The sequence below is a fragment of the Sparassis crispa genome (assembly GCF_003851025.1).
Source record: "Sparassis crispa DNA, contig_000005F, whole genome shotgun sequence".
NCBI classification, from domain to species: Eukaryota; Fungi; Basidiomycota; class Agaricomycetes; order Polyporales; family Sparassidaceae; genus Sparassis; species Sparassis crispa.
The window spans coordinates 1,840,075-1,866,916 of record NW_020939752.1 but is presented as its reverse complement, the minus strand read 5'-3'; the positions used below and the strand labels follow the sequence as shown (position 1 = coordinate 1,866,916).

The window sequence follows — 26,842 nt, the reverse complement described above, 5'->3', positions numbered from 1 at the left end:
CACCCCCCCTTCGCACTCAGTGGTACGCCGTTTATTGTAGTACTACACCTTCCTATTTCGTACTAAGTGCGCCGCTATGGATCCTCAGGCTCAGCTCGCCGCGCTTGCTGCTGGCCTTCCCGAGGACACCTATCACGCTCTCGAGGCAATCCTTCGTGATCTTGACCACCGCGTTACTCACGCTCAGGCCCCAGCCCTTTCTGCCGACAATATCCGCATTGCCCTCGAACACGGTTTTGCGAACGCCCAATTCAATCTCCCTCCGGCACATTTTACTCTCCCGCCTGCTCCTCCTCCGCCACCTGTTTCCGTGCATCCCGGCCAATTCAAGGTCGACCTCGCACATTTCCACGGCAAGGATAGCGACGATCTTGGTGCTTGGCTGACGTTGATCGAGGATTACCTCCGAGGTCAGCACATTCCTGAGGTGGATTGGCCGTTACAAGTCCCGATGCTGTTCCGTGGTGAGGCTCAGCGTTGGTACGTTGCACAGAAGAAGAAGATCGGGCGTGGCTTTACCTGGGCTGAGTTGCGAAAGGCTCTGACAGACAAGTTCGATACGCCGTTGCGTGTTGAGACTCTGCGCAATGAGCTGCGTTCTGTTCCTTGGAAAGGGAACCTTACTCGATATGCTGCCGCTTTCCGCGACCTCGAGACTCAGATTCCTGAGGTTGACATGACATTTGGTGACCGCTTGTCGAATTTTCTCAGCCGTCTTCCAGTCGAGTTTGCGAAGGACATCCGCCGCGACAAGCCGAAGAATGTCGAGGAGATGTATTTTTTGGCGCGCGAGATTGAACGCCTCTCAAACCTTCATCATGTCCCTGCGCAGCATCAGAACAACACAAACGGTTTCTGCAAGAAGACGAAAGGGTTTACTCACCATCTTTTTTCATCATCTTCATCTTCTCCGTCTGCCGCATCATCTTCACCTTCGGCTCCTCCTACGTCTTCATCACCATCTACTGGTCCAGTTCCGATGGACCTTGATGCGATGGAACAGCCGCCACCACTGAAGACGAAGGATCGGGTTAGCCGTGTACGTTGCTTTAACTGCAATGGCCTTGGCCATTATAGCCGAAATTGTCGCTTACCTCGGAAACGTCGTCCTCCGCAGGAGTTGAACCTCTTCGAGGGAAGCGAGCCCCCGCTGTTCACTGATTGCTGCGAGGAACCGTTGGAGTTATCAGTGCTTGATCTATCCGATGATGCACCTGAACCTCATTTATTGCCCACCTATGCTGTCCAGCTCGCTCCCAGTGTCAATGCGAAGCCTCTTCAGCTCGCGTCGGCCATTATTGATACTGGTGCCGCCTACTGCTATATCAAGCCGTCAGTTGTCAGAAGGGCTAATCTTACGACGTACCCTATGATGGCTCATTCTGTTCGCAGTGCGGGTGCCACTACCACGTCAGCTTGGGCTCATTTCGCCATCAAAATTGGGGGTTGGCAGAAGCCGATTTGCGCATTCATCTTGGACACCGATACACTGCGCTTCGACATGGTTATCGGCCAAGAATGGCTGCAGAAGTATAATGCGCAGCCTGATTGGGCTACGCGCTCTTGGTTCTTGACGGATCCACGTACTTGTCAGGTTGTACGGCTGCATGCCATGACTGTACAGCAGCCTCTTCCCCTGCCGCGCATCGCTGGAGCCGCTGCATCAAACCGTTGGGCTTCTCTTGTAGCTGCCCCATTGGAGTTGTACTCGTTAGCTGAAGAACCTGTAACTGAGTCTCCGCAGGAAACCTCTGGCCACAAATCCCCACTAGCGAAGATCAAATCGTTTGGTGCACGCTTGCATGCGCGTATGAAGGCAAAGTTTCCACGGTTATTTCGTACGAAGCTTGGTGCACCACCGGCAGGTCGATGTGAACATGTCATCGATGTGACTGGAACACGACCAATTCGTGCGCATGGGCGTCCTTTATCGCCACCGGAGCACGAGGAGGTTCGGAAGTTTGTTGACGAAGGTTTGCAGGATGGAATTATTGAACCGAGCAAGTCTCCGTGGTCCGCGCCATTGATTCTCATTCGGAAGAAGGACGGAAAAATGCGGGTATGTGTTGATTTCCGTCAGCTTAATAACTTCACTGTACGGAATGCTTACCCTCTTCCTCGTATCGATGATTCCTATCAAAATCTTCGTGGCGCGCGTTTCTTCACGACCCTTGACTTGCGATCCGGTTACTGGCAGATCCCACTCAGTGCTGCATCACGCCCGCTGACCGCGTTTGCTACGCGTTTCGGCCACTATCAGTTTTGTGTTATGCCTCTCGGCCTCTGCAATGCACCTGCGACTTTCCAGAACTTTATGAATGACCTCCTTCGTTCGCGTCTTGATCGCTGCGTAATGGTCTACCTTGATGACATCATCATCTACTCACCGAACCTTCCGCAGCATCTCGCTGATGTCGACTGGGTCCTCACCCGTCTTGATCACCAGGGTCTGATCCTACACGAGGACAAATGTCAGTGGGTTCAAACCGAGTTGACTTATCTCGGGCACATTGTTTCTATTGCCGGTGTCCGTCCGAATCCAGAGAAAGTCCAGGCCATCACTGAATGGCCACGTCCCGATAACGTTACTCGTCTTCGCGGTTTCCTCAATCTTACTGGCTACTACCGCCGTTTCATGAAAGGGTTTGCGAAGATTGCTGGGCCGATGTACGATTTATTAAAGGGCAATCCCCGGAAGCGTGCTGAAATTAAATGGTCAGCCCCTTGCGAACAGGCTTTTGTCGCTTTGAAATCGCGACTTACCTCTGCTCCTCTTCTCAGTTACCCGTCACCTTGGCGTCTCTTCGTTCTCGATGTTGATGCTTCGGGCCATGCTATTGGTGGTATCCTCCATCAATCGCAAAATGATTTTCCCAAGGGGGAGGGAGATTGCTCACGCTTCGCGTTCAAGGAGTCTGATCTTCGGCCGATTGCTTTTGAATCACGTCGTATGACCCCGACTGAGCAGCGGTACTCCGCGCAGGAGCGCGAAATGCTTGCGATTGATCACTGTTTGCAGAAATGGCGAAGCTACGTTGAAGGCTCACCTGTTGTTGTGCGTTCCGACCATGAATCTTTGAAGTACTTCTTGTCGCAGAAACATTTGGGTCGCCGTCTTGCCCGTTTCGCCGACAACATCGCACACTTTGATGTGCTAATCCGGTACCACCCCGGTCGTAATCAGCTTGCCGCTGATGCATTGTCCCGTCGTGATGGCCAAGCTGATGTTCCAGACTACGAGGCCTCTGGCCCATTGTTTGCGAACCCGATGGAGCCAGCAGTGGACCATGATAGGTCAGCACTTTTCGAGACTTTGAAGAAATGGAGAGAAGACTTACTTCGAGATGCTAGTGCTGAGCCGAGTCGTCGCGGCTTCCTTGTCCGCGATGGTGCACTCTTTCACTCTGTTGACCTTGGTCAGGGCGAAGTCTTCTTGCCAGTTCTGGTGAACCTTGACGAGGCCTTGCGGGTCATTCGGGAGGTACACACCGACCTCGGACATCTCGGTGTTCGTGCAGTTGCGGAAGCATTGAAGTCGCGCGTATGGCTGCCAATTGTCACTGAGTTAGTCGAATTCGTTATCCGTCGCTGCGATGCTTGCCAGTTCACGCAGCGCGAGCTCCACCTGCCCAGCCGTTGCACCCACTTCCTCGTACGGATGCCTTTGATCGTTGGGCTTTCGACTTTATAGGTCCCCTCGTGAAATCGAAAGAAGGAAATGAGTATATTCTTACCGCCATGGATCACGGCACCGATTTTGCCTACGTGGCTGCAATTCCACGCCGTTCTCATATTGCTGTCATCGCATTGCTGCGCCGCCTTATCACGACCCATGGGAAGCCTTCCACCGTCCTCACGGATAATGGAGAGGAATTTCTGTCGTATCCTTTTCAGAATTATCTTCAGCGATTAGGAATTCAGCACTTACACACCTCACCATACCATCCGCAGACAAATGGCCGCCTCGAGAAGTTTAACGATATGCTGGTACAGACGTTAGCGCGTTATACGGCTCCCAACCGACAGGACGAATGGGATCAATACTTACCGGATGCACTTCTTGCGCAGCGCGCGCACGTCAGTCGGAGCCATGGCGCGTCACCTTTCTTCCTTGTGTTTGGTCGTCAGCCCCGTCTTCCGCACGAAACGACTTACGACCTTCTTCGGGCGCCACCGACCGACGCGGAGATCGCGACGTTGCAAAACCGTCGTCTCGAGCATGTTCAGAACGTTGAGAGGTTCCGAACCGAGGCGAACACGCGCGCCTTGCGCCGCTTGCAGGACGAGGCGCGCCGCCGTGAGGGTACTTACCACGAACGCGCGCTCGGGATTGGCGATTATGTCCTTCGACGTTCGGAGAACCCGACGAAACTCCATCCGCGCTGGGACGGACCCTTCATCGTTCACGATGTCACTGACCGGAACGTTTATCAGCTCCGCACACGAAACGGCTACATCCTTCGTACCTTGTACAATGCTGCCCGTTTGAAATGTTATCACCCGTCGAATATGGATCCCGAGTTATGGTACTCCTCTGCCGACCTTCAGCGTCGCGACGCCCGAGCGCGAATGCAACGCCGACTCGACACCAGTCTCGGTCGCGCTGGCACCTCTCGCGATGCCTAAAAAAATGGTGTCAGCTCTTTTGACGCATGACCTACCTTCTCTTATTGTCTTCTGTCTCCTTGGTTGTCAGTATTCGTCGTTTATCTTGCCGGAGCAAGGTTCTTGTACGAGGGGATGGTGTTGGGCCCGACGACGTGTTCGGTTTGGTCTTGTTGTGTCCCTTCCGAAAATGGTATGTCTCCATTTCATTTTGAGGAGATCTTGTACGACATATTCTCGACTCAGTTCCCCTATTCCTAGTCATACGATTTCGTCATTTCCTGACCCTCTGACAAGTCACCCGCTACGTATGACGACTCGTCCTTATTCCCATCAAGATTCTGACTCTACGTAGCATCGATCCCACAGCTCGGCTTGTCTCTCGCTGACTACACTTATCTCTGTACTGACTCAGACCGATTGTACTGTACGAGTATTTAAGTAGGCCGAGAACGACGAATACACCAGAATTCTCTCGCCCCGTTTCGCAGTCTCACCGGTCTGAGCTCCGTAAAAAATAGGGCGATACCACACTGCGGCAGGGCAGTCTCCTTATAGTAGGGTAGTTAGGTCCTAGCGGAGTTTGAAAAACCTAACCTACCGGCGGGGGCGGCCCCGCGTCATGTGCCTACTCAATGTGGCAGGCAACCTGCCCCAAATGGCATTTCTGATGTAAGCACACACCTAAGGTTGGGCACTGCACTATGGTTGCTCAAATTACACACTCTGTGGCATGTTTTAATGAAAATTAGTGCCTGTAACTGAGTGCTTTATATGCTCTCTAAACATGAAAAAAGACTGCCTATGTACAGTTCCAGATGAGGAGCACAACCATGATAACACTGACATGCAGTCAAATCTGCACACTGGGACTTTCTCATATTCAATGCATGTCCTGCTGGTAAAAATTACAACTTGTAGTACTTGTGATATCCACTTCAGGGTACCCTCCCAACCTAGCTCTTAGCTTCAACATAATCTATATTGTGTAGTAGCTAAGAGCCTCTCAGGTGTCAGACAGACCATGGTACAAATCTATGTCCCCAGGCATTATATGGGATTACCCAGGGCAAAGGCAGGGCATAGGCTGATTCAATGGCACAATTATCATATGGGATGTTTTATAGTACTAGGGCATTGATATTTGTATCTCAGTATTACTGATTGTCCCATGGTGCCAGGGGTATATAGGGATATCCCACTATTAGTAAAAGATGTATTTTCAGGCTATTGTAAGGTAGTTTTATAATACTTGGTTCTACAATCATATTGTATAAGTTCTAATTATAAAAACAGTGACTAGAATACTGTAAATAAGTGCCTTATTTGCACTTTATATATGGTAAAATATTTATAGAAAGCAGGAGATCTCATATCAAGTTTTGCGTATACATTTGTAATGTTATAAAGACTATATTACTATTGGTAGCATGTACAACAACTTCATTAGCTCATATAACAACTAAGACAGGTCAAACAACAATGTTTATTCTCATGTTTTAAAATTAATTTTACATTTTCTGACATAATGTTCAGACTAACATGATATAACCTTTGGCATATAGTATGTATCATAGCTATACTACAACTTTCACTAAGTGTCTCAAGAAATAAAACAACTCAGTCTACTAATATATTAGCAAAGGAGATATATTCTTGTCATGTCTCCTATCATATACTGTATTTGAATGAAAAAAGAAAGGCATTTGACCTAAGACTTCAGTCAAGTTACACTCAGAAATGCATTCACTGAATGACACCTTTGTATTATGGGATGTCCCTTTATGTGATGGGATATCCCATGTAAGGACCTGTCACTCTTAACCTTAGTAATTCAACTGTTAGTATAAATCTCTAGATAATTATAGTAGTTTAATAGAAACTTCAGGCCAAAGAAGAGACTAAATATCTGTGAATTTTAAAATCACATCTTAGGATGTCCTTAAAATGGGAGATCCCACCTTATATAATATGCAAATAAAGTGCTTGTTTATATCACTATAGTTACTGTTTTTATAATTAAGGCTTAGATAATATGATAGTGGAATAAAGTATAAAAAACTACACATACAATAGCCTGAAAATACATCTTTTACTAATAGTGGGACATCCCTATGTACCCCTGGCACCATGGGACAATCAGTAATACTGGGATACAAATATCAATGCCCTAGTACTATAGGACATCCCATATGATAATTGTACCATTGACCTGCCCTTGCCCTGCCTTTGCCCTGGGTAATCCCATATAATGCCCTGGGACATAGATTGGTACCATGGTCTGTCTGACACCTGAGAGGCTCTTAGCTACTACACAATATAGATTATGTTGAAGCTAAGAGCTAGGTTGGGAGGGTACCCTGAAGTGTGATATCACTGCACTGACCTCTATCTCTGAAGTGCCGTTCAGGAAGCCCATACAGGTGCTGTTCACCCTTTACTCTGTTGAGCAGTGCAGCGAGGAATATTTGTATGCCCACTTAATTAGCATTGCCGAGGTCTGGTTGTACTATACTTTTCTCAGAATGTTGTTCCATTTGTATTGCTATGTCTACATAACTACAATACATTTGGTGCATTAGGTAGTGAGAAGTAATCTATGCTAGCCGAGCCTCACAGATTTAAAATAGCAGTTGCTAACATCTGAGCAAAATGTAAGTGGTGTACCCCTGAACAAGCATCTTGCACTTTCACTCTGCCATGTCATCATTCGATCTGAAGACTGTGCTCGTGCAGCTGAAGAGCTCGCTTGCATCTCTTGAGAAGTGAAACTTTGAAGCTGAATGGGCAAAAAAGGTCAGAAAATTATATTACATGAAGAAACAGCGAGGGCTCATGAATTCCTGCTCTCCGATGCAGGTTGAATGCCAGTGTGAAGCCTGGAAGAGAGTGCGTGTCTCGCAGTCACAGTATGCAGAACAGCTGGAGTGGGAGGCTCACATTGTGGAATATGTGAACTTTGTTCACAAGTGCATGAAAGCCCATGGGAATGCAAAGCTCATAACGAAGCGCAGTCTTCATAGAGATCTCCCACTTTACAGACCATGCTTCATACTGCCAACATACCTGGATATAGCAAAGTGCAGCGTGATGCCTGAAATCATGCCAGAGATGACATACCTCAAGCCAGTTACCATTGTCCATCCATTCTATTTCCCTGAGATCACACAATGCCCGCAGTGTGATTCCAGTGATGTTAAATGGATCTAATGGGCTGCTACTGGCCATCGTGAGGTGCACGATGTTACAATGCTCCTCAGTTATGGCACATCTTTTCTTTTTCTTTTCTTCGTTCCCTTTGCTTTACCAGACCATGTGGTCTACCACGTGACTCATCGGAGCGCAACCTCCAATTCCCTACCCAGATGTCCAGAAACCCTAGTCTAGGGTTATACCAGATCCAACTCCGGACCTTCTTCTTATCACACATGTGAGACATGTATGTATACCTCATCTTCACCTCATTCTGATACATGACTTGTTATCCCCATTAATACTGATTATCTCTCACAATCTTACTCAGCTTTCCCATACGTATTACTTCCTCACTGTTACCTTGCCCAGACACTGTTTCACCTTATCTAGCCAATGAACGATCTCACATTACTGCGTAGTACTGCAGATACCTTTTGTATAAGTAGTCGACCTCATCGAGCTGGATCCCCATCTCGACCTGGTTACCATTAAACCAGTTTTTCACTTGCCTTTGACTAAGATCGACCATTAGTAGCAGACAGCTACTATGAATCATAAGAATGAACTCTGATCGACCTTCAGTGCGAGGACATCGCCAGAAGTGTCTTTTGAATGGACTTGTGTCTTAGACTAAGACCTCATCTCATGATGACTCGACTTGATGCTCGTGTTTCACTGCCATGTAACACACAGTCTGTTCTGAGAGGAGACTGTAATTGGGTATCAGTTGTGGTGCAAGGAGTGTGAGAAACACACCATAGAATGAAGCAGTGCCAATGAAGACTCCGACGGAGTGTACTGCTTCACGATGACAAGCCACCTGTTTTGGCAGCATCGGGACCACTGGGAAATATCATGTAAGCATCATAGAATGCCACAGCATGCATGTAATGACTTACCTTTCCATCTGCATGGTCTCCAGCCAGCATCCCATACTTCCTCAGGTGCTGCGCAGTCATGCGTGAGTTATTCGACCTCATCGTTGAACTGCATCCTTCAATGATGGCTGTGGGGCTTGCCAAGAATGTCAGACATGAGTTTCCACACTGTGTCAATGTTCGACACCAATGATGACCTCTTAGTGTGCACTGCACAGACCTTCACCTCCTTGAATTCCATAGAAAGAGACTTGTGTACTTGTGACACTTTCAGTTGCGACAGGAGAAAAAAAACATGAGCCTGGTTGATTCTTCACCACTGCGCAAGTTCTCAAAGCCAGGCGAAATCGTCGGGGGCTACTGCGATCACTCGATCACGGATGACTTGATCACTGATATCTTCAATAAATTTAGTGAGAAAACATGGCAACCAGAGTCAGAGACATACCTTCATATGTTGAATGGTAAGTGAGACTGTTGCCGTCCATGCACCATGCACACCTGAGATTGAATTGTTGCTTATACAGCAACATCCATCTCTCTCAACAATACCTTCCATGTGGCAGGAAAGGCGAGCTTGGTGACCATTGTTGAGAACAAGCAGAACCACATCAAGGTGTTGAAGGGTGGAATTCTGAGCATCATCAATGAGGTCAATGAGATCATATCCTGGGTATGTACTGCTCCAAGGTCTTGTTTTGATCTTGATACTATGAACAGATGATGACTTCTTCTGCCATAGCGCTTCTGCCAGTCGCAATCGACGTCTGAGATTGCAGACGTATTAGCAGGTCTCAGGCAGCATGGCGAGTTGCTGCAGGTCCCTGATCCTATGCTGGCAGTGGTCGATAACTGCTGCCATGTGCGCAAGTCCATCAAGAAGGCACTGCCAGAAATAGATGTCATGCTTGATGTCTGGCACTTTGTCGGAAGGTAACTACTATCCTCTGTTATGCCTGTGCTGTGAAGAAAAATTGCTCAGACTGCCTTGAAAGATACCTTGCATGCATCATCAGTGGCACCAAGAATTTGCTCCGTGGAGTGGTGATATGCTCCCAGTCCTCCTGGCCTCTGAAAAATGCATTTTTCAGTGATCGCTCAGACCTCACTACTCTACGTCTTAGCCTCCGAGGTGCATCCGACCCTTTCGCGACCTTATGCAAACTTTTCCGACTTCACGTGACTTCGTTCAACTTTGCTCGACTCCTCACGACTTCTCACCGAGATTCGACATTCTTTTGCCACTCATATGCCACTCTTGCATCTCCCCGCTGTTGGATACCACTGACCCATTGTCCTTTGGTCTCGTCTGATGTGCCCTGATCAATTTCCTTCTAGGTCCGTACTTTCCCGACATCGCGCTACATTTCTGGGTGTCGCGCCGACTTATTGGTGTCACATGATGGTCGCGCCCTCTTGTTTTGCAAATCCCATTCCCTTTATCATTCGACCTTCTCCTTCAAGACTCCTATTTTTGTGCTGGACCGGAGATACCGTTAGAGTGTTCCATGTGGTTCAGGACAAGTAACATATGTTTTCTTTCAATTTCCCTCTACTTTACCATTCTTCTCTGGTGCTAACGTACAACATTCACCTCTCCACTCACTATACCTATTTTTCCATTGGTCCTAGACCATTGCAACTCTCTCCGATGTCAGGATCCGTCTTCTGACATTTCGCGACTTTCGCATTTCACCTCTCCCATTTTCCCCCTATAAATACCTGCTGTATCTACATTGATTATCATTGAAGACCGGTAGGGAGGAGTTCCCCTTAGCTTCAGATCACTGAGAAACTGCATTTACTGCGATAGCGACCTCAAACTGCGATATACCCCACTGCGACATAGTGAGACTGCGATACTTCGAGACTGCATACTGGAACTGCGATAGTGAACTGCGACACTGCGATAGTGACATAGCGATATAGTGATAGCGACCTGTATTAGTCTTAATCCAACTTTTGCATTAGACTGACTGCGACTTCATTGAGATGGTGAATACTGCATTCCCCCATAGCATTCTACCCCCACAGATAGTTCCCTTCCCCTTTGCGATTTAGTTCACCTTCACCTACGAGTTTGGCAATCACATTGCGACTTTAGCTTCCTACTGTCAACTTTCACGATTTTGTCGTAGATTGTCGCCCGACTTTGCATTTACGTCGCAAGCCTCATTTCTTTACAGGTCACATTGAGGTTCTGAGACCCACTTGCATTATTTTACAGTTGCGATGCCCTTCTCTCACACACAGATTGCCCCTGCTTCTCATTCTGTTTTAGTTGGATTTAGGTGTTTGTGTTGGGTGTGCGCTCATCACCATGAAAGGAGAACAGCACCACCAAATTGCAGGTGGAGATTGGGTTAATCACTCTCTGATCACTCAAACTTTGAGTTAACAACATTGTGGTGAGGATGTTGTGGCAATGATGTTGAATAAGGCCGAGTCACAGTATTTGTCATGGCCTTCAGATCTGAACATTGCATGTTCAACTTGGACAAGATGGCTGCCAGAGGTGAGTGATGACCCTGGGTTCAAGAATGTGACGAGCACTGAACCAAATTGTATTGCCCCCAGAATTACCATCTGGCACTACTAGAAAAAAACCTAAGTAGTGGTATGTTGTAATGCGGACAAAGATGGCAGAATATCGAGCACATATGGTGTGTGATATATATTGTTCTGCCTTCTGGCCCTCACAATGAGACTTCTAACCAGTATGATCCATTCGCCTGTCATGTCAATCACGTTATTCACAAATACTGCCCTGATATTGCTGAAGACGAAGCATTGTTCAGTCACTCACCTCGCCATTATCGTTCTGATCGAGACTTTCTTTCTTTCGTTCAAAGATTTGAAGAACAGGTTGAGTGGCTCAGCCAGGATGATGCACCGAATTACTACTGCAAATTTTTATTCCCGTGCTGGGATGAACATATCGATCTCTATATATCATGCCCTTTCCCAATTCTTTGTGCCACCTGTAGCAGGACACCTCCACCTGTATTCTAGATGTGTTGTTATCTTTGTGGACAATGACTCTACCCAGATGTCTGTACTATGCTTCTGCCTTAAGTTGTCCACCAGCAATCACCTGTCCCTGGCATACTGATATATCAAGTATGGGCACAAGAACAAGGGACTGATACATTGATGGTGATAACTACTACCAGCTGTGGTTCCCACTTTTGTATAACAATGGCCCAGGTAGCTGGGCAAGGTGTTGTTCACTACTCACCAGTTCTTGTCAATTGTCAAAGTTATTGTTAACAACAGTCTGAAAGGATTGTAATACAATAACAACTTGTACAAAACAACTTGCACCCAGCCAGGCTTGAACCCTAGTCTTCCGGGCACCTAATTACATAAGCACATGTCACACACACAATCTACCAACTGCTCCATTAAGCCATACATTTTTCTCAGCCTCAATTCTATATAAGGCTACTGCTTTCTCTAATATACATATTAGAATCTCTTGCAATAACTACTATATCCTGTTGTTACTGTAGCTTCTAACAGTGATTGATGTCCCTGTTAATAAGTCTTTGAGTGCCTAATATTAAGCATTTCCTTTTTAGTTCAGTAAATATTCAAATAAGATTAAAACTATAATATCAAAATTTATAGATGTAATAAAGCTATTAGAAGAGTGAAATAAATAGAAAAATGTAGGCAAATAACTATTAGAAGCCACAGTAACAACAGGATATAGTAGTTATTACAAGAGATTCTAATATGTATATTAGAGAAAGCAGTAGCCTTATATAGAATTGAGGCTGAGAAAAATGCATGGTCCAATGAAGCAGTTGGTAGATTGTGTGTGTGGCATGTGCTTATGTAATTAGGTGCCCTGAAGACTAGGGTTCAAGCCTGGCTGGGTGCAAGTTGTTTTGTACAAGTTGTTATTGTATTATAATCCTCTCAGACTGTTGTTAACAATAACTTTGACAATTAACAAGAACTGGTGAGTAGTGAGCAACACCTTGCCCAGCTACCTGCAGTATTGTTATACAATACTGGCCACCACTGGTGCCTAGACCATTGCGACTCTCTCCGATGTCAGGATCCATCTTCTGACATTTTGCGACTTTCGCATTTCACTTCCCCATTTTCCCCTCTATAAATACCTGCTATATCTACATTGATTATCATCGAAAACCAGTAGGAGACTTCCCCCTTCACTTCAGATCACCGAGAAACTACATTTACTGTGATAGTGACATCGAACTGCAATATACCCCATTGCAACATAGCGACACTGCAACACTGCGACATAGCGACACTGCGACACTGTGACATAGTGACACTGCAACACTACGACATAGCGACACTGCTATACTTCGAGACTGCATACTGGAACTGCGATAGTGAACTGCGACACTGCGATAGTGACATAGCGATATAGTGATAGCGACCTGTATTAGTCTTAATCCAACTTTTGCATTAGACTGACTGCGACTTCATTGAGATGGTGAATACTGCATTCCCCCATAGCATTCTACCCCCACAGATAGTTCCCTTCCCCTTTGCGATTTAGTTCACCTTCACCTACGAGTTTGGCAATCACATTGCGACTTTAGCTTCCTACCGTCAACTTTCACGATTTTGTTGTAGGTTGTCGCCCGACTTCACATTTACGTTGCGAGCCCTCATTTCTTTACAGGTCGCATCCCCCTTTGGCTTAGGTCAAGGTTCTGGGACCCACTCACTTTATTTTACAGTTGCGATGCCCTTCCCTCACACACAGAGTGCCCCTGCTTCTCATTTTGTTTTAGTTGGGCTTAGGTGTTTGTGTCGGGTGTGCACGTAGTGCTCCTGTATTCCATGTGGTGCATGCTGAAATCTGTCTGTAGTTCGAGATGCCACAGTGGGTAGCACGTCTACCGAATGATGTCGGATATGCAGCTGGAGGATCTCTTACAGCAGATGAATGGAAAGGTATGGCATTGAATTACTGCCCAATAATTGTAAGTCTCAATTCAGTCTTCATTTTGATGTATTGATCCAATGCTCTTCCTTACTACAGGTTCCTCTCATATGGGACGAATGGCAGCCCTCCGCTGAAGCAACATACGAGAAGCGCATGAAGAAGTGGCAAGCTGACGACACCGCCCGCCTACGATGCATTTCGAAGGGCAAACGCAGGGCGGATGGCACTAAAGAGCCCCGAGCCCCAAAGCCTGAACGTCGTATGCACCCTGAAGATGCTGACAACTTCTTGTCTCTTGCAGCGGCTCTTAAGGTGATTATGGGACGCAGCGTGAATGTTACTGAATTGCCGCGTGCTTGTAAACTCTTACAAGACTATCTAATCAACTTCTTGAAAGTACGGCTTATCTATAATTTGGGATGACCTGTGACCTCATGCAGCATTAACATGCAAATCCATCCAGACAACGTTAAGCCGAACTTCCACTATGTCACTCACATCTTCGAACAGATTGAAGACTATGGGCCAGTCTATGGCTTCTGGACATTCCTGTCCGAGCGTTTGAACAAGGTGCTCAAGAGTTATACCACGAATAACCACGATGGTGGTGAACTCGAGGTGACTTTTTTCCGGGAATTCTCACGTGATGTTCACCTGCGACAGTTAGTAAGTGCACTTTTGTTAATCAGTGGTCACGTTGCTGAGCCACTTGTCCACGATATGAAGCTTTCCGATCTAGCACACACTTCCAATGAAGATGGTCTATCGGAGGAACAGCATGCAATCATGCATGCAGCACGACTGATGCTGAAGACTGATGGTGATCAACGCGGTACAATTGCAGCAGAAGTTAATGCAGACTGTGAGTACTTAGAACGTATGCATACCACTGTGTCAGGCTAAACACCTTTTGAATCCAGTATTTACATGATATTCTTTGGGAGCATGCGTGCACTGGGACTTGCCGTGAGATATTCAGCAGCAATTACTAAGGTTCTACGCCCAGAATCACCCACACCAGGGTATTGTTGACATCACAATGCACTCTCCTCCACCTCAGTCTTCGTTCCTCATCACTCACGCATTTCTTCATGATCATATGATTATGAATGGGCGTCGTATACGAGGTACAGTAGCCCCAGGTGTGAAGGCGCCAAATTCAATTATTCAGGCCATCTTCAATGACAGGCTTCATGTCGGCGAAGTGATCCACATTATTACTCACTATCAAACAGGCATAAATACTCCTCAGCATTTACTCCACGTGCGCTGGTTCTGCCGACTCCTGGATATTGATACCAGCCCGTGGGACCCATAGTGCGCTGTCTGTTTTGCACTCGTTGTCTGAATGGCATTGACGAATTTCATGTCAGTCCAGAACTTGAGGTCGCATTTTGGGAATACAATACCTACTTAGATCCCCTCATTGCTGGCCCCCCTGCATTCATTCCTGCCTCCACTGTTTCATCTCAAGCATGCCGTCTTATCGTGAAGAAATATCCAGTGCGACCTCAAGGCTATGAGTCGGATGACGAATCAGATTCAGAAGGTCGTGAAAATGTTTGCATAGAGCCCTGGATTGTGTGGGTAACTACAGGGCTTACAAGGGTGCGTGTCGTGATCAGAAATGAAGCATTATCTAACGATATTAATCGCACTACAGGACGTAACAGTCATATGATTTCAGAGCATTCAGTGAGTTGTAAAGACGAGGCAGTGCATGTGAGCAGGATGATCAGAACATACGAGTAAAAGCAGAGTGAGGTGGGAGGGTCTGAATGCGTAAGTGAATGCAAAGCGTGCAAGAACAGAGTCTGATCAAGTCAGGAGAAACAGGTTGAGCATGCAGATTTTGATCGATAGAACGAAAGAGGACAGCTAGTCTTCGTTGTTCTCTGCTGGAGGCTCTTGATGCAACCGCTCTCCGTCAGACTCCTCCGCGGTCTCGTTATCTTCAAAGTCAGTAGGGTTGTCATTGAAGACTTCTACCTCCTTTGCTTCCTCTGCATGCGCTCTCACCCAGGTCCTACTGAGCATGCAAGAGTACACACGTGTGGTGGGAGCAGAGTTTAGAGCCCAGCCTAGATTGATTCGTTTGTATTTCTCGACTGGTGGGTTCTTCATTTTGTTGCACGTTATCTGGACAAGTTGATCCAGTTCCTTGTAGACAGTGCAGAGCTTGCAACAAATATTAGAGGAATTAACATCAGCGAAGGTACAAGGTACACCTACCTTCTGTGAATGCCCTGTAAACTGACGCCTTTCCAGAACTTTGAATTCACCCGCAATTTCATCAGGCGTAAGATTTGCACGCTGAGCGAGCTCATTGCGGCGTTCGGCTTTCTCTTCATCATCATCGCTCCAGTCGCTAACCTGTTCACTCATCCAGTCGGTGACAAGAAAGGCTCCGGGATCAACTCCGTGCTTCTTCTTGTACTTGTCCCTTACCCCCGCCCTCAATTTCTTTAGCTGCGTAACAAACACATTGGATACGGAACACATCAAAGCGGTGAGTTACTTTGGAATGTACCTGCTTCTGACGACGGTGACGCTTATTCCCTGCTTGCTGCTTGAGCGCGCGAGCTTTCTTTTCTTCATCCTGTTGCACAAGGTATGCCTTTCGCCAGCTGCGGAACTTGTTCTTGGCAAAGACGATCAGATCATTGCGCGTGAACTTAACATCGGGGTTGCTCAACGTGCAGGTATTTCGGTTCTGGCAGAAGTATATCAGCAAGAACTGCAAAACAGAAGCACAGTGAGTTACCGTTTGCGCTGTATACACCATATCTACGGCACGATCTATGACCTTTTCATTCAGGTGGTGTCGAATATCCGCTGTGAGGTTTATATCCATCCGCGGCACGCCATTGTCGTCATCTCCATCGGAAGCCGAGGACTCATCGGTTTCATTGTCCTTGTTTAGTGGGAATGGGTTGCGCTTCAGTCCGGTAAGGTCTCTTAAAGCACGATTGATGAGGTGCTAATGTTTCCAGTTAGATAGATAGCGCATATATGTGCATATATCGAGACTTACCATAAGTTCCTCCCGTACGGCGAGTTGCTCCTCTCGTAATTCATCTTTGGGCTTGCTAAGAATCTGTTTTTCATCCTTCTTCGTCTTCTTCAGCCGCTTTCTCAATGGCAGGGTGCCCTCATCGTCAGCCTCATGTCCTGCAGCATCTCCGACCACTGCACTGTTTTCCAGGTCTCGTTTCAGCACTGCTATCTCGTTTCTCACCTCTTCCACTGCCGCTGCGAGCTCTAAATTTGGTTGGATCTGCGCGGGACCGAGAGGAAGAGGCGGTGGCGGCGGTAAGTGTCCTATCATCTCGAAGTACTGGCGGAACTGATCTAGTGTAGGGGGTACAGCGCCAGGGGTATTCACAGTGAAGTCATGAACAAATTGCTGGTACTGCTGGAAGAATGCAACCGGGTTTAAGGCCTGTATGTGTGGTGCTGGGTTGGGCTGGAGAGGGATATTCGGCAAAGCTGCAGGGCCACCTGCAGGCAGATTCAGGTGAGCAAAGTTCCACTGAAGAGGGGGGTTCATGCTGATCTTCAATTTAGAAGGAGTATAGGGCTATCAATCTTAGGCTTATTATGGGACTCTCGGGGTACAGATGCTGGGTGAGCGGACGCGGAGGCTCGACGCGCGATGGGCGCCTGTGCGAGAGTGTCGTCGTGATCACGTGCTCGTATTTAATTGCATTTATTCGAAGATTTATTGGCTGCCTGTGCGCACCAGTACACACTGGGTGATTAGAGTACATACACCCACTGCATGCGTAGGGAGACCACATATACATACACATATATGGACATGTGGTGTACATAAGTGCATGCAATGTCGCATCCTGAGGGCTCCTCACATAGTCCGACTGGTCTGTACCTTAGCAGTCACTATGTAGACGCAATTACACTACCATCTACTGACATCAACTACATGATTTCGTATACTTCTGTATCTTCAGAGAATACGCGTCTACGCGAGGCTCGTTTACGGACCGTCAACGCATCTTTGTTTATTATATGGGCACCTTACTACACGCATTTGTTTCTACCAGCTGCTTGAACGCGGTGATGGCTGGTAGACGGCTGACTCAGACTTTGTATTGCAGGAGAAACAATCTTAATCGAAAACTTCTGGAGGTGCTAGTAACTGCCGTCTCTTCTCTCTCTTGAGTTAGAGAAAATACTACAAGTGCCGGCTGTAACGAGCATTGAGAAAACAAGTTCGAGCAATGGAGATCAAGTCATCGGGAGGAGTGACAGAATGAGGCTGGAAGGGTATATAACGGCACGCTCGCCGTGGGTTTAGACTTACATAAAACGATGGGCTCAAATAATAGATACGAGCTGTACGAAAGGTGAGAACGACTGCAAAATTAACAGCTTGCGTACCGGCTACCTCCCCGACTTGATTTGTGCGACCTCTCAGGTGCCCTTCTTCGGACTGGAGGCATTGTGTTGACGTCTTTGTGACCCAGAACTGCCTGCAGCTGCTCCCAACCTTTTGCCTTCCGCTCGTCTTCTGTGCGTCGTCAACGTTGAGCGTGTCGCAGATCCAATTTCGGTTCCCAAAGCTCGGACCGATCCATCCCTTCCCTTTGCCTCGCGCACCTGCACGTCGGCGAGGCCTTTCTTTGCCTTACGCTTCGTTCTTCGAGGATCAACCAGCTCCCCTTCCACTTTGCGCTTCAATCCCGAGACAAGTGAAGTCGAAGACCTAGTATTGTATTTGCGGGGTGCCGGCATTACAACAATTCGCTTAGTAACTCGGCAGTGAGCGTTAATGGGCTCTTCCCCAGCCTTGCGCTTGAGTGGCGGGGTAGTCGTAATCCCAGAAGAAGGTGTATGAAGACTGGAAGACGCAGACGAAGTCGAAGCGTCTGACATCATGGCACCAGAATGGTGAGCTCGAGGTATTGGTTGCTGACGATTGGATGTAGCACCGTCAGAGAGCTGGTAGCTCTGACTAGAGGTAGTGGTATTACCAGAAGGAACTGCACGAGAATTGAGCGACGCAGACGACGTTAAGGGGTAAGACATCATGACACCAGGGCGACGAGCTGGGGGTAGTCGATGATTAAATCTATCGTCAGCGGAGAGTTGGTGGGTGTCAAGGAAATCGCGCCAAAACTCGGCAAAACTTGCTGGATTTCTCCAAACCTCGGCAAATCCAGTATCTTTCTCCAAGGCGTAGTCTGCAGAGAAGTTCATAACTTCTTCAAGCCACGATTGAATTCCCGGGCTTGGGAAATGAAGATCGGTTGTGTGACACCTGGTGACCATATTCGAAATCTTTCCGTCGCCACCCATCCGAATGCCGTCTTTGTTTACCCAGTCGTTCTCAAAAAATCTCCACAATGTCTCAGCCAACTCGTTCGGTGGTCGATTATGGGGTAACCATCGCAAGCTGCAGTAGAGGACGACGTAGAATATGGATTCCATATCATCCTGAAATGTATGATGAACGTTCTTCCGCTGCAGCAGACGTTGCGACATATACTGGAGGGTGCCCTACAGACATTCGTTAAGTACAATTCCGAGAACGAATGTTTAACCAGGACTCCTACCGTTTTGTGCTGGCTTTGAGAGCTTTCTGCTTCGGTCACAAGCGACGAAAATTCCCAATCAATGAGATAGCCACGCCTAACTGTACTGTCGGAATTCGGATCCTTGACTAGAATGATGTTCCCCAAGCTGACGTCGCAGTGGAGCCTACGCTTCGCAGGGTCTTCAATGTTGAAGGCAGCCATCATAGCTTGCAAAACGAAGCATCAGACGAAATCTAGGATCATAGAACAACTGAACCGGCCTTCATATGCATCGTAAGTAGCGTAAAGGAGCTCCTCCGATCCTTTGAACCGATCTAGCCCATATCCTACGGTGCCCACCACTAACCGATAATGTACGTGGGGTGTCAGAGATACTTCGCGACGTCCACCACTGCACACCCACGGCGCTCGCTGGTATCGATCCGATTGTGTGCACTGAAAATCTGTATACAAGCTTAGTCAGTCTAGGTTACACTGTTATGACGAGTCCAAGGGCTGACTTAAATATACGCCTGGCGTTTCTTCGTCATTGTCTTCGTTCTCACTTTCGTCCTCGCTCTCCTCTTTGGTGGTCATCATTGGCACCAGTACGTCGCTGTGATAAACCAAGTGTGGAATATGCGGCACCCCAGCGTCCGACAGATCTTCCAAGATATTGCCCTCTTTCACTCGCGGCACATTGTATCGCCAGGTGTCCTTTAAAAACATGACTTCGTCGGTCGGACCACCAGTGGTCACTGCCCAATAGCCACGGGTACACCGACCAGTCATGTAGAGCGGAGATACAACTGGCCGAGATACGAGGAGTCGGCGCACCACAGCGTCCTTGCCGACCATATTAATGGCCGCGACAACACCGGGCTGATAGTGCTCCTCGACGGCGGTTCGAAGTGCCTTTCCTCCTCTGAGATTCAGTTGCAGCTTGACATGTTGCTCAATAGTCATCTTAAATAAGGCCTCCTCCATTGGGCTCGCAGGTTCGACGGTGGAGTCACACCCGCGTTGTGAATTTGATGCATGCGCGTATCGCCATAGGAACTCGCAGAGGGGCTTCGGGTTGTCGTGGAGGTTGAAAGACTCCGAGGCAATTGCTCCGGCACGATCCGAACGAATGAGGCGAGCGTGCGATCCAGCCAATGAGACTGAAAAGTAGAACGTGCGATGCTGTCGCGCGCACGCCTCGATCGCACATGCAACGTTCTTTCCCAGCGATAGCTCGGCCCTCTTACGAAGGGTTTCATCCTCGATGTTGAGAATAAAGCTATGCGAGGAACGGTCATCGTCTGGAGCGGCATCTGATAGAAAATCAAGACCGGGTTTCCGCTTCACGTCAATGTGTAACTCAGCGTGAGCGAGTGAGTTTGTGGGTGGAGGGTTGGGTTTGACTGAGTCTGTGAATTCCTGGACATAACAGCAGATGTCGGGATTTAATGAGCCGATTTTTCCGCAGTCGAAGCTACGCGTGGTGGTGTCTTTGAAGACAAAGCCAGGACACCGAGGGTTCTCCACGTCCTCGCCGTTTAGCGCAGTGATCTGTGATTCTGTCAGCACCCTTATAGTAGTTCTAATCAAGGAACATACTATGGGTGCTATAATTTCACATTTCTGTTTTGCTTCGGTAGGGATGCCTTTGAACGCGTCCACAGCAAGCGGCATCCGTGACATATCCGTCTCTGGCAAGAAGCCCAGAAATTCTCGGACAGGCATAGGCCCTATCAGAAAACTCTTGGCTGCACGGGCATGTTTGACATAGCGTTGAGTAGTATTCCTGCGGTCAAACTTTTCCGAGTCTCGTTGTTCACTGCTTGGATCCTTGGCTGCCAACGGCGTGGTCACCACGGGTACGATCTCATTCGTGGGGTGGTAAGACATAGGAGGGTGATAGAAATCGCGGAATGTTTCCTCGATGTGAGATAGTAGTATCGCACTCTGAGATGTAGCGAGGTTGACAATGTGGGAGTTAGTGGTTGAGGTGGAGCTTGTTTCGAACGCGCCTGGTAACGCCGTGACGGTGGTTGGGTGGTCACGTGCGCTCATTTATCGATTCGAATGTGACACGACCGTGACATGGTGTAGCCCAGGCTCCCAAAGGCCCGGGTCAACCTTCGTGCCTTAGGATATCACGGCGGGCCCTTCTTTGTCGCCTTGCTCCTTCTGTTGCTCCAACGCGCAATCGGTAAGTTCCCCCCATATTAACTTCACATGTTCCAGTCTTCTCGATCCACTTCAAAGACAGTTGAGTCACTTAAATCCAGTGCCGAAGGCCAAACTTTACTCGGAGATCTCTCTCGAAAACCAATGCGCTCCGACGACAAGTACTTGTATACGATATATATTATACGATATATATTACAGACTGAAGGATGCAGGCAGTGCTCATGATGACAATTCGCATCCGTGGCTAAAGAAGATGTGAGTTATGGACTACACATACTCATTTTCTTCGGGAGCGACATACCTGATAGCCTCCTAGGATGATATCATCTGTTCGAACGTGAGTCATCCTCTCTCGAGCCCTGTCTGAATGAACGCTTGTTCTTCTGTCGACCATGGATCTGACGCCCGGAGCTAGACTGGGATCTCTGCGTATTGGAGCTCCCCGCGACGGCTGGTTGTTGACCGATATAACTTGCCGTTATGGCGCGTTCGGTATGGAACATCCCAGGGGATGGCATCCCAGCAATGCGTGTCGCCTGTGGTATCTTGGCATTCGAGGGCTCTCCTACCGTATTTGAGACTGAAGTGGAAGATCCGGTGATGAACTCGTTAGGTGGGAGTGCTTCAGATTCTGCCGCCTGCTGCTGGTCAAAAGAGACTGGACTCGCGATCGAACTCCTGGCGACGAAATTCAACATGGTCGATCTGCGCTTCGCCCGCGAGGTGGCACCGGCGGCTTCCCCTGTCGCCCTACGCTTTGTTCTGGAAGTGAATGCAGTTGAATCTTGAGCGTAGAATCCGCTCTGCGGAAGTACTGAATCGGACTCCTTTTGCCAGTCAATATTGATTTTATCCGGAGTGGCAGACGTCTGCCGGGAGGCCACCTTCAGGTTAGAAACATGTGAAGCAGACCGGGTAGCAGGGTACGGCTGAGAGTCATCATTTCCATCGTGCGGCGCGTGCAGGACTATGTGGTTGTGTCGATTGTCGCTGGGAAGCATGTGGCTTTGAAGAAACCTCTTCCAGAATTTGGCAAATTCCTCAGGATGTCGCCAGATATTGGCAGACTCCGTCTGCTTATCCAAAACATAGTCTCCACAAAATGTTAGGACCGTATCGAGCCACACCTGAATCCCGGCAGTTGCAAATGTGACTTCAGCAGTGTGAATTCGATTCATGTGATTGGTCATCTTCCCCTCGCCTCCCAAGAGATAATTTTCTCCGTGAATCCAATGGTTCTCGAACATTTTCTGGATGATGTGAAGCAATGCATTCGGAGATAGATTGTGTGGCAACCACCGCAGGCTGCAGTAGAGCACGACATACATGACGGACTCCATATCGTCTTGGAACGTATGAGGACCCATATTCTTTGTCTGTAGCATGCGCTGTGACATAAACTGGAGGGTACCCTGCAAGATCTCGTCAGCTGCGTTCTCGCGAGAACTCATGTGGGGAGGGCCCTCACTGTTTTATGGTAATTGCGAGGACCGTTCGGGTCATTCACCAGAGACGACAGCTCCCAGTCAATAAGATATCCATGCCTGGTATTGCTGGCCGAGTTAGGATCCCGATGAAGGATGATGTTCCCTATACTGACGTCCCGATGATACCTACTTTTGGCCTCATCTTTAATGGTGAAAGCACCCATCATGGCTGCCCAACAAGGTATCAGATGAAGCTACAAAATAGACAGAGCTCTCACTTACCTTCATACGCATCATAAGTACCATGGAGTAGCTCCTCAGCTCCTTCGAATCGTTGCAACCCGTACCCAACCGTACCCAAGACAAGCCGATAATGGACGTGGGGAAACAGGTGGATCTCAGGTTGGTCCCCAAGGCATACCCACCACGCCTTTTGATGCACGTCCGTCTGCGTTCGTTGCACATCTATAACCAAATGGCTTGGTCAGTGGATAACATACAGGTGGTTGTGCATGAAGACCAACCAATCTGGTTATCCTCTGCTTCGTTTCTATGCCCTGTGATGGTTTGATCCACGACTTTGTCTTCGTCGCCTCTGTGCTTTGTTCCAGCCCCTGGGAGAAACTGAGCTGGCACGTCCCCATGATATGCCAGTAGTGGTATGTTCTGTACTCCACATCCTCGTAGATCCGCCAAAATCTGACCCTCCTTGGTCAAGCGTTCCGCATCGTATCGCCACGTGTCCTTCAAGAACAGGACTTCACCGCGGCTAGAGCCATCAGCGCTCACGGCCCAGTATCCACGTGTTGCACGACTCGCCATCGACAGGGGCGACACAACTGGTCGAGAGACGAGCAACCTATGCACCGTATTTTCAGAGCCTTCGTCGACTATGTGAATTGCTGCGACGATGCCCGGCTCATAGTGTTCCTCTACAGCTTTCTTCAGCGAGTCTCCAGCTTGGAGCCCGAGCTGTATTTGGACATGACGCTCGATAGCCGTCCTGAATAGGTCTTCCTCGTCTGGAGTCGCACATTCAACGGTGGGGTCATACCCACGTTGCGACTCCGATGCGTGAGCATACCGCCACAAGAACTCGCAGAGAGGCTCCGGATGCTGGTGTAAGTCAAATGCTTCCGAAGCGATAGCGCCACCGCGGTCCCAACGGATGATACGAGCACTCGTTCTGGCCAACGATATTGAAAAGTAGAAAGAGCGGTGCTGGCGAGCCATTGCCTCAGTTGCGTGTGCAGTATTCTGGCCTAACGCTTCTGTGGCTTGTCGGAGGGTGGTCTTATTTTTTATGTTCAAAATGAACTGGTGATGGGAACGAAGGCGAACGATTGGGGGATCCTTACGCCGCTTCAATTCGAAGAATAAGTCGGTATAGCCAAGGTCTGCGACGTGCTTGCCTGTCTTCGGATGTTTGTGAACAGAATTTAGGACATCGCTGGCATAACAGCAAACATCGGGCTTCATTGACCCAACCTTTCCTTGATTTATGCTCCTGGTAGACGTGTCTGTGAAAGTAAACCCGGGACATCGAGGATCGAGCCCTCCGTTGAGCGCGGCAATCTGTTATTGGTGTAAGTTATCGTGAACCATCTACGTGAGGATAACATACCAAAGGTGTGTATATCTCACTTTCTCTCTTAGGCTTGCGTGGAAGTGCATCAAATGCATTTCGAGGTCTCGGCATGCCTGACATATCTGCCTTTGGTAAGAAGTCAAGGAAGTCGTCGACTGGCATGGGCCCAAGGAAAAATTTACGCGCTTCCTCAGCATATCTGAGGTAGCGCTCCTCGGCATTCTTCGGCGCAAAACCGTTCAGTGCTGTTCTCATCCTTGGCTAGAGGTGTACAAGTCGCTGCAAGCTTGTTTTTTCGATTCGGGGGTGTAACAGGATTAGCAGGGTAAGAGCTAGGTGGGGACGGGGTATTCATCGCTCTCCGAGAGGCTCACTCAGAGCAGCTGGGTGTAAACACTAGCAGAATTTTCCTGGGCAGCGCAAAGAACAACAGCAGACAGTCATGTGCCGTCGTGGTCTTGTAGAAACGAGCGTAGGAAAACACTATGGCAAGACGACGTTGTAGATCATGAAGGTTATTACAAGGAGTCGGACTCTCCAAGGAAAAGAGTCGCAGCCGGTTGATGGTAGCCCAATGAGGCTCAAGGGTCGTTTGTTCGACACGTTTAGGAGTGCTGGGCGTGGACACATCGATATCGGTTGGCTCATGGAAGCGGCGGAGTTTGACCCTTGATTATCGACAAGGACCCTTAGTTTAGTCGGAGTAGAAACTCACATAAAACATGCTGACCGGAGTCAATGCACGTTCACTAAGTGGAACATTTACTCTTCAAGGCAAATCAAGGACTACGAACTGAAGAAGGGCCAAGTCAGTTCCACAATAAAGATTGAGTGTTATCTGCAGGCTAAGAAAAAGCATCCACAGTGGACCACACTCTGTTCGATCAAATAATTTGGCAATCTCCGAGAGGCACAATCTAGGACCCAGGAATAGAGTGTATTTGAAACTGGGCAAATTTTACTAGGCCAATCAGAAGGCAGAGTTAGCCAAAAATTTCCTTTCTCGGCGCCCAGAAAATACTCTACGCCCGTTGGCATAAAAAACTGCACACTCATGGCTCGCCATACCCTTCGACTCATCACGGCACGCCCTCTGATGACACAAGTACTCGCTAGGAAACATGCACATACCTCAAGAATGCCTAGCCATAACTACGCCGCCCGTTCTTACCCTCTAGCTAGCCGCTACTGGTGCATCCTCTCTGCATCGTCATCCGAACGGCGCTGCAAGGTTTTGGTGGGATATCCCATCCTGTCCATATGCTTCCTGGAGACGTTGTGGCCAAATTGGCAGGGCGTCTTGCTTGACATCTCCATGAACACACTCTACGCGCTCCTCCAGTCGCCGACGGTGCAGGGCGCGGGCTCAATTCCAACTTAACCTTGATACGTGCGGGTGTGGCTAGACAAGTGGACCTGTTTGACATCAGCAATGCGACAGACGTCAATACAGTATCCCTCGCAACCGTCTCGCCCGGGGCCACGCCCAACGTGCCAGTCACCCCCACGATATTGGCCGATGCAACAGCCAGAGCAAGACGGAACGCATCACGTCATCGCACTTCACGTCCGGAGGACGTGGAGAGAATGGATTGAGCAGACAGTCCACTTACCACGAAACTGCTCAGAAGTTTGCTGTCCCAGACAGCGCGCACTTGGGTCGTAGTCGTGCACATCTTGAAGACGACGATCGGCAGTGCAACGGTGGTGAAGTGAGGATCAGTGAATCCACCGAGGACCGTGATTGAAGGGGACGGAGGGAATGCCGCGAGGGATGGCATGGTATGTGAGACCTTGAGGAAGGGAGCTGACACTCGGAGGAGAGATAGTGGGTTTTGTGAACTTATCGATAATCCTCGTATTCGAACACGGATTCATGGACTTTCGCAAGGTAAGACACATGATTGATTGGAGCCAAAGATGTGGATGAGGAGGCCGGAAACAGAGATGAGGCTTCACATGTGAGGCGCGACGTCGAGCCCTTCAACCACACTTCCAGCGCCCTCGTGCGTCCGTGCGGCGGTAAAAAGTGGATGAAATCATGGATCTTCAGCTTCTGTGGAACGAGCACCTCGTCCCTGTGTCCCTGCCATCTGCCCGACATCGGTGCAATTCTGAGTGAGTTTGCATATTTCCCCAAAGAAGCATAGGTTCTTTGATGGCGTGCAGTCCTCCGTCGCGACTAAGAGGTGGTCGATGGAGATTCTTCGATCAATTCGTCGAGAATTCAACGCAGAGATGTACACGGTGGCGATGAAAGAGAGACCATGAGAGTAAGATATTGTGGATGCAGAATCATGGGTAGCGAGCGAAGTGAGGTCTCGGGAGTCGCGATGGTGGAAGGCGGGCACGAGTAAATGTAATGTAAATACCTTTACAAGACAACACCAAGTCGGGAGACACTCACCTGCGGCACAGATGGAACACTGATCCTGGACGCAGTAGCAGACTCCGAGTGCTGCAGAGACCGCACACGACATACGCGCGTGTACGACGCCAGG

At 48.5% G+C, this 26,842-nt stretch overlaps 8 protein-coding genes across 8 annotated transcripts; 4 read left to right on the top strand and 4 right to left on the bottom strand.

Annotated features, from left to right (window-relative positions):
- Positions 1 to 76: 76 nt before the first annotated feature.
- SCP_0606200 (predicted protein) lies at positions 77 to 3,691 on the top strand (the record flags this gene model as incomplete). Its single annotated transcript, XM_027759753.1, has 1 exon — positions 77 to 3,691. The coding sequence occupies one exon, from the start codon at positions 77 to 79 to the stop codon at positions 3,689 to 3,691; it is 3,615 nt and encodes a 1,204-aa protein (XP_027615554.1).
- Positions 3,692 to 3,738: 47 nt separating this feature from the next.
- Positions 3,739 to 4,626, top strand: SCP_0606190 (hypothetical protein; the record flags this gene model as incomplete). Its single annotated transcript, XM_027759752.1, has 1 exon — positions 3,739 to 4,626. One exon carries the CDS (start codon positions 3,739 to 3,741, stop codon positions 4,624 to 4,626), a length of 888 nt encoding a protein of 295 aa, XP_027615553.1.
- Positions 4,627 to 9,132: 4,506 nt separating this feature from the next.
- SCP_0606180 (hypothetical protein) lies at positions 9,133 to 9,615 on the top strand (the record flags this gene model as incomplete). The annotated part of the gene is made up of 3 exons (XM_027759751.1): positions 9,133 to 9,142; positions 9,206 to 9,351; positions 9,421 to 9,615. 3 exons carry the CDS (start codon positions 9,133 to 9,135, stop codon positions 9,613 to 9,615), a joined length of 351 nt encoding a protein of 116 aa, XP_027615552.1.
- A 3,925-nt stretch (positions 9,616 to 13,540) lies between these two features.
- Positions 13,541 to 14,034, top strand: SCP_0606170 (hypothetical protein; the record flags this gene model as incomplete). The annotated part of the gene is made up of 2 exons (XM_027759750.1): positions 13,541 to 13,648; positions 13,708 to 14,034. The coding sequence occupies 2 exons, from the start codon at positions 13,541 to 13,543 to the stop codon at positions 14,032 to 14,034; spliced, it is 435 nt and encodes a 144-aa protein (XP_027615551.1).
- A 1,455-nt stretch (positions 14,035 to 15,489) lies between these two features.
- Positions 15,490 to 17,161, bottom strand: SCP_0606160 (hypothetical protein; the record flags this gene model as incomplete). The annotated part of the gene is made up of 5 exons (XM_027759749.1): positions 15,490 to 15,789; positions 15,844 to 16,080; positions 16,142 to 16,324; positions 16,376 to 16,591; positions 16,646 to 17,161. 5 exons carry the CDS (start codon positions 17,159 to 17,161, stop codon positions 15,490 to 15,492), a joined length of 1,452 nt encoding a protein of 483 aa, XP_027615550.1.
- Positions 17,162 to 18,045: 884 nt separating this feature from the next.
- On the bottom strand, positions 18,046 to 21,041 carry SCP_0606150 (predicted protein; the record flags this gene model as incomplete). The annotated part of the gene is made up of 5 exons (XM_027759748.1): positions 18,046 to 19,131; positions 19,188 to 19,375; positions 19,430 to 19,612; positions 19,670 to 20,702; positions 20,751 to 21,041. The coding sequence occupies 5 exons, from the start codon at positions 21,039 to 21,041 to the stop codon at positions 18,046 to 18,048; spliced, it is 2,781 nt and encodes a 926-aa protein (XP_027615549.1).
- Positions 21,042 to 21,649: 608 nt separating this feature from the next.
- SCP_0606140 (predicted protein) lies at positions 21,650 to 24,596 on the bottom strand (the record flags this gene model as incomplete). Its single annotated transcript, XM_027759747.1, has 5 exons — positions 21,650 to 22,738; positions 22,795 to 22,982; positions 23,036 to 23,218; positions 23,278 to 24,328; positions 24,378 to 24,596. 5 exons carry the CDS (start codon positions 24,594 to 24,596, stop codon positions 21,650 to 21,652), a joined length of 2,730 nt encoding a protein of 909 aa, XP_027615548.1.
- Positions 24,597 to 25,718: 1,122 nt separating this feature from the next.
- Positions 25,719 to 26,122, bottom strand: SCP_0606130 (hypothetical protein; the record flags this gene model as incomplete). The annotated part of the gene is made up of 2 exons (XM_027759746.1): positions 25,719 to 25,757; positions 25,955 to 26,122. The coding sequence occupies 2 exons, from the start codon at positions 26,120 to 26,122 to the stop codon at positions 25,719 to 25,721; spliced, it is 207 nt and encodes a 68-aa protein (XP_027615547.1).
- Positions 26,123 to 26,842: the final 720 nt, after the last annotated feature.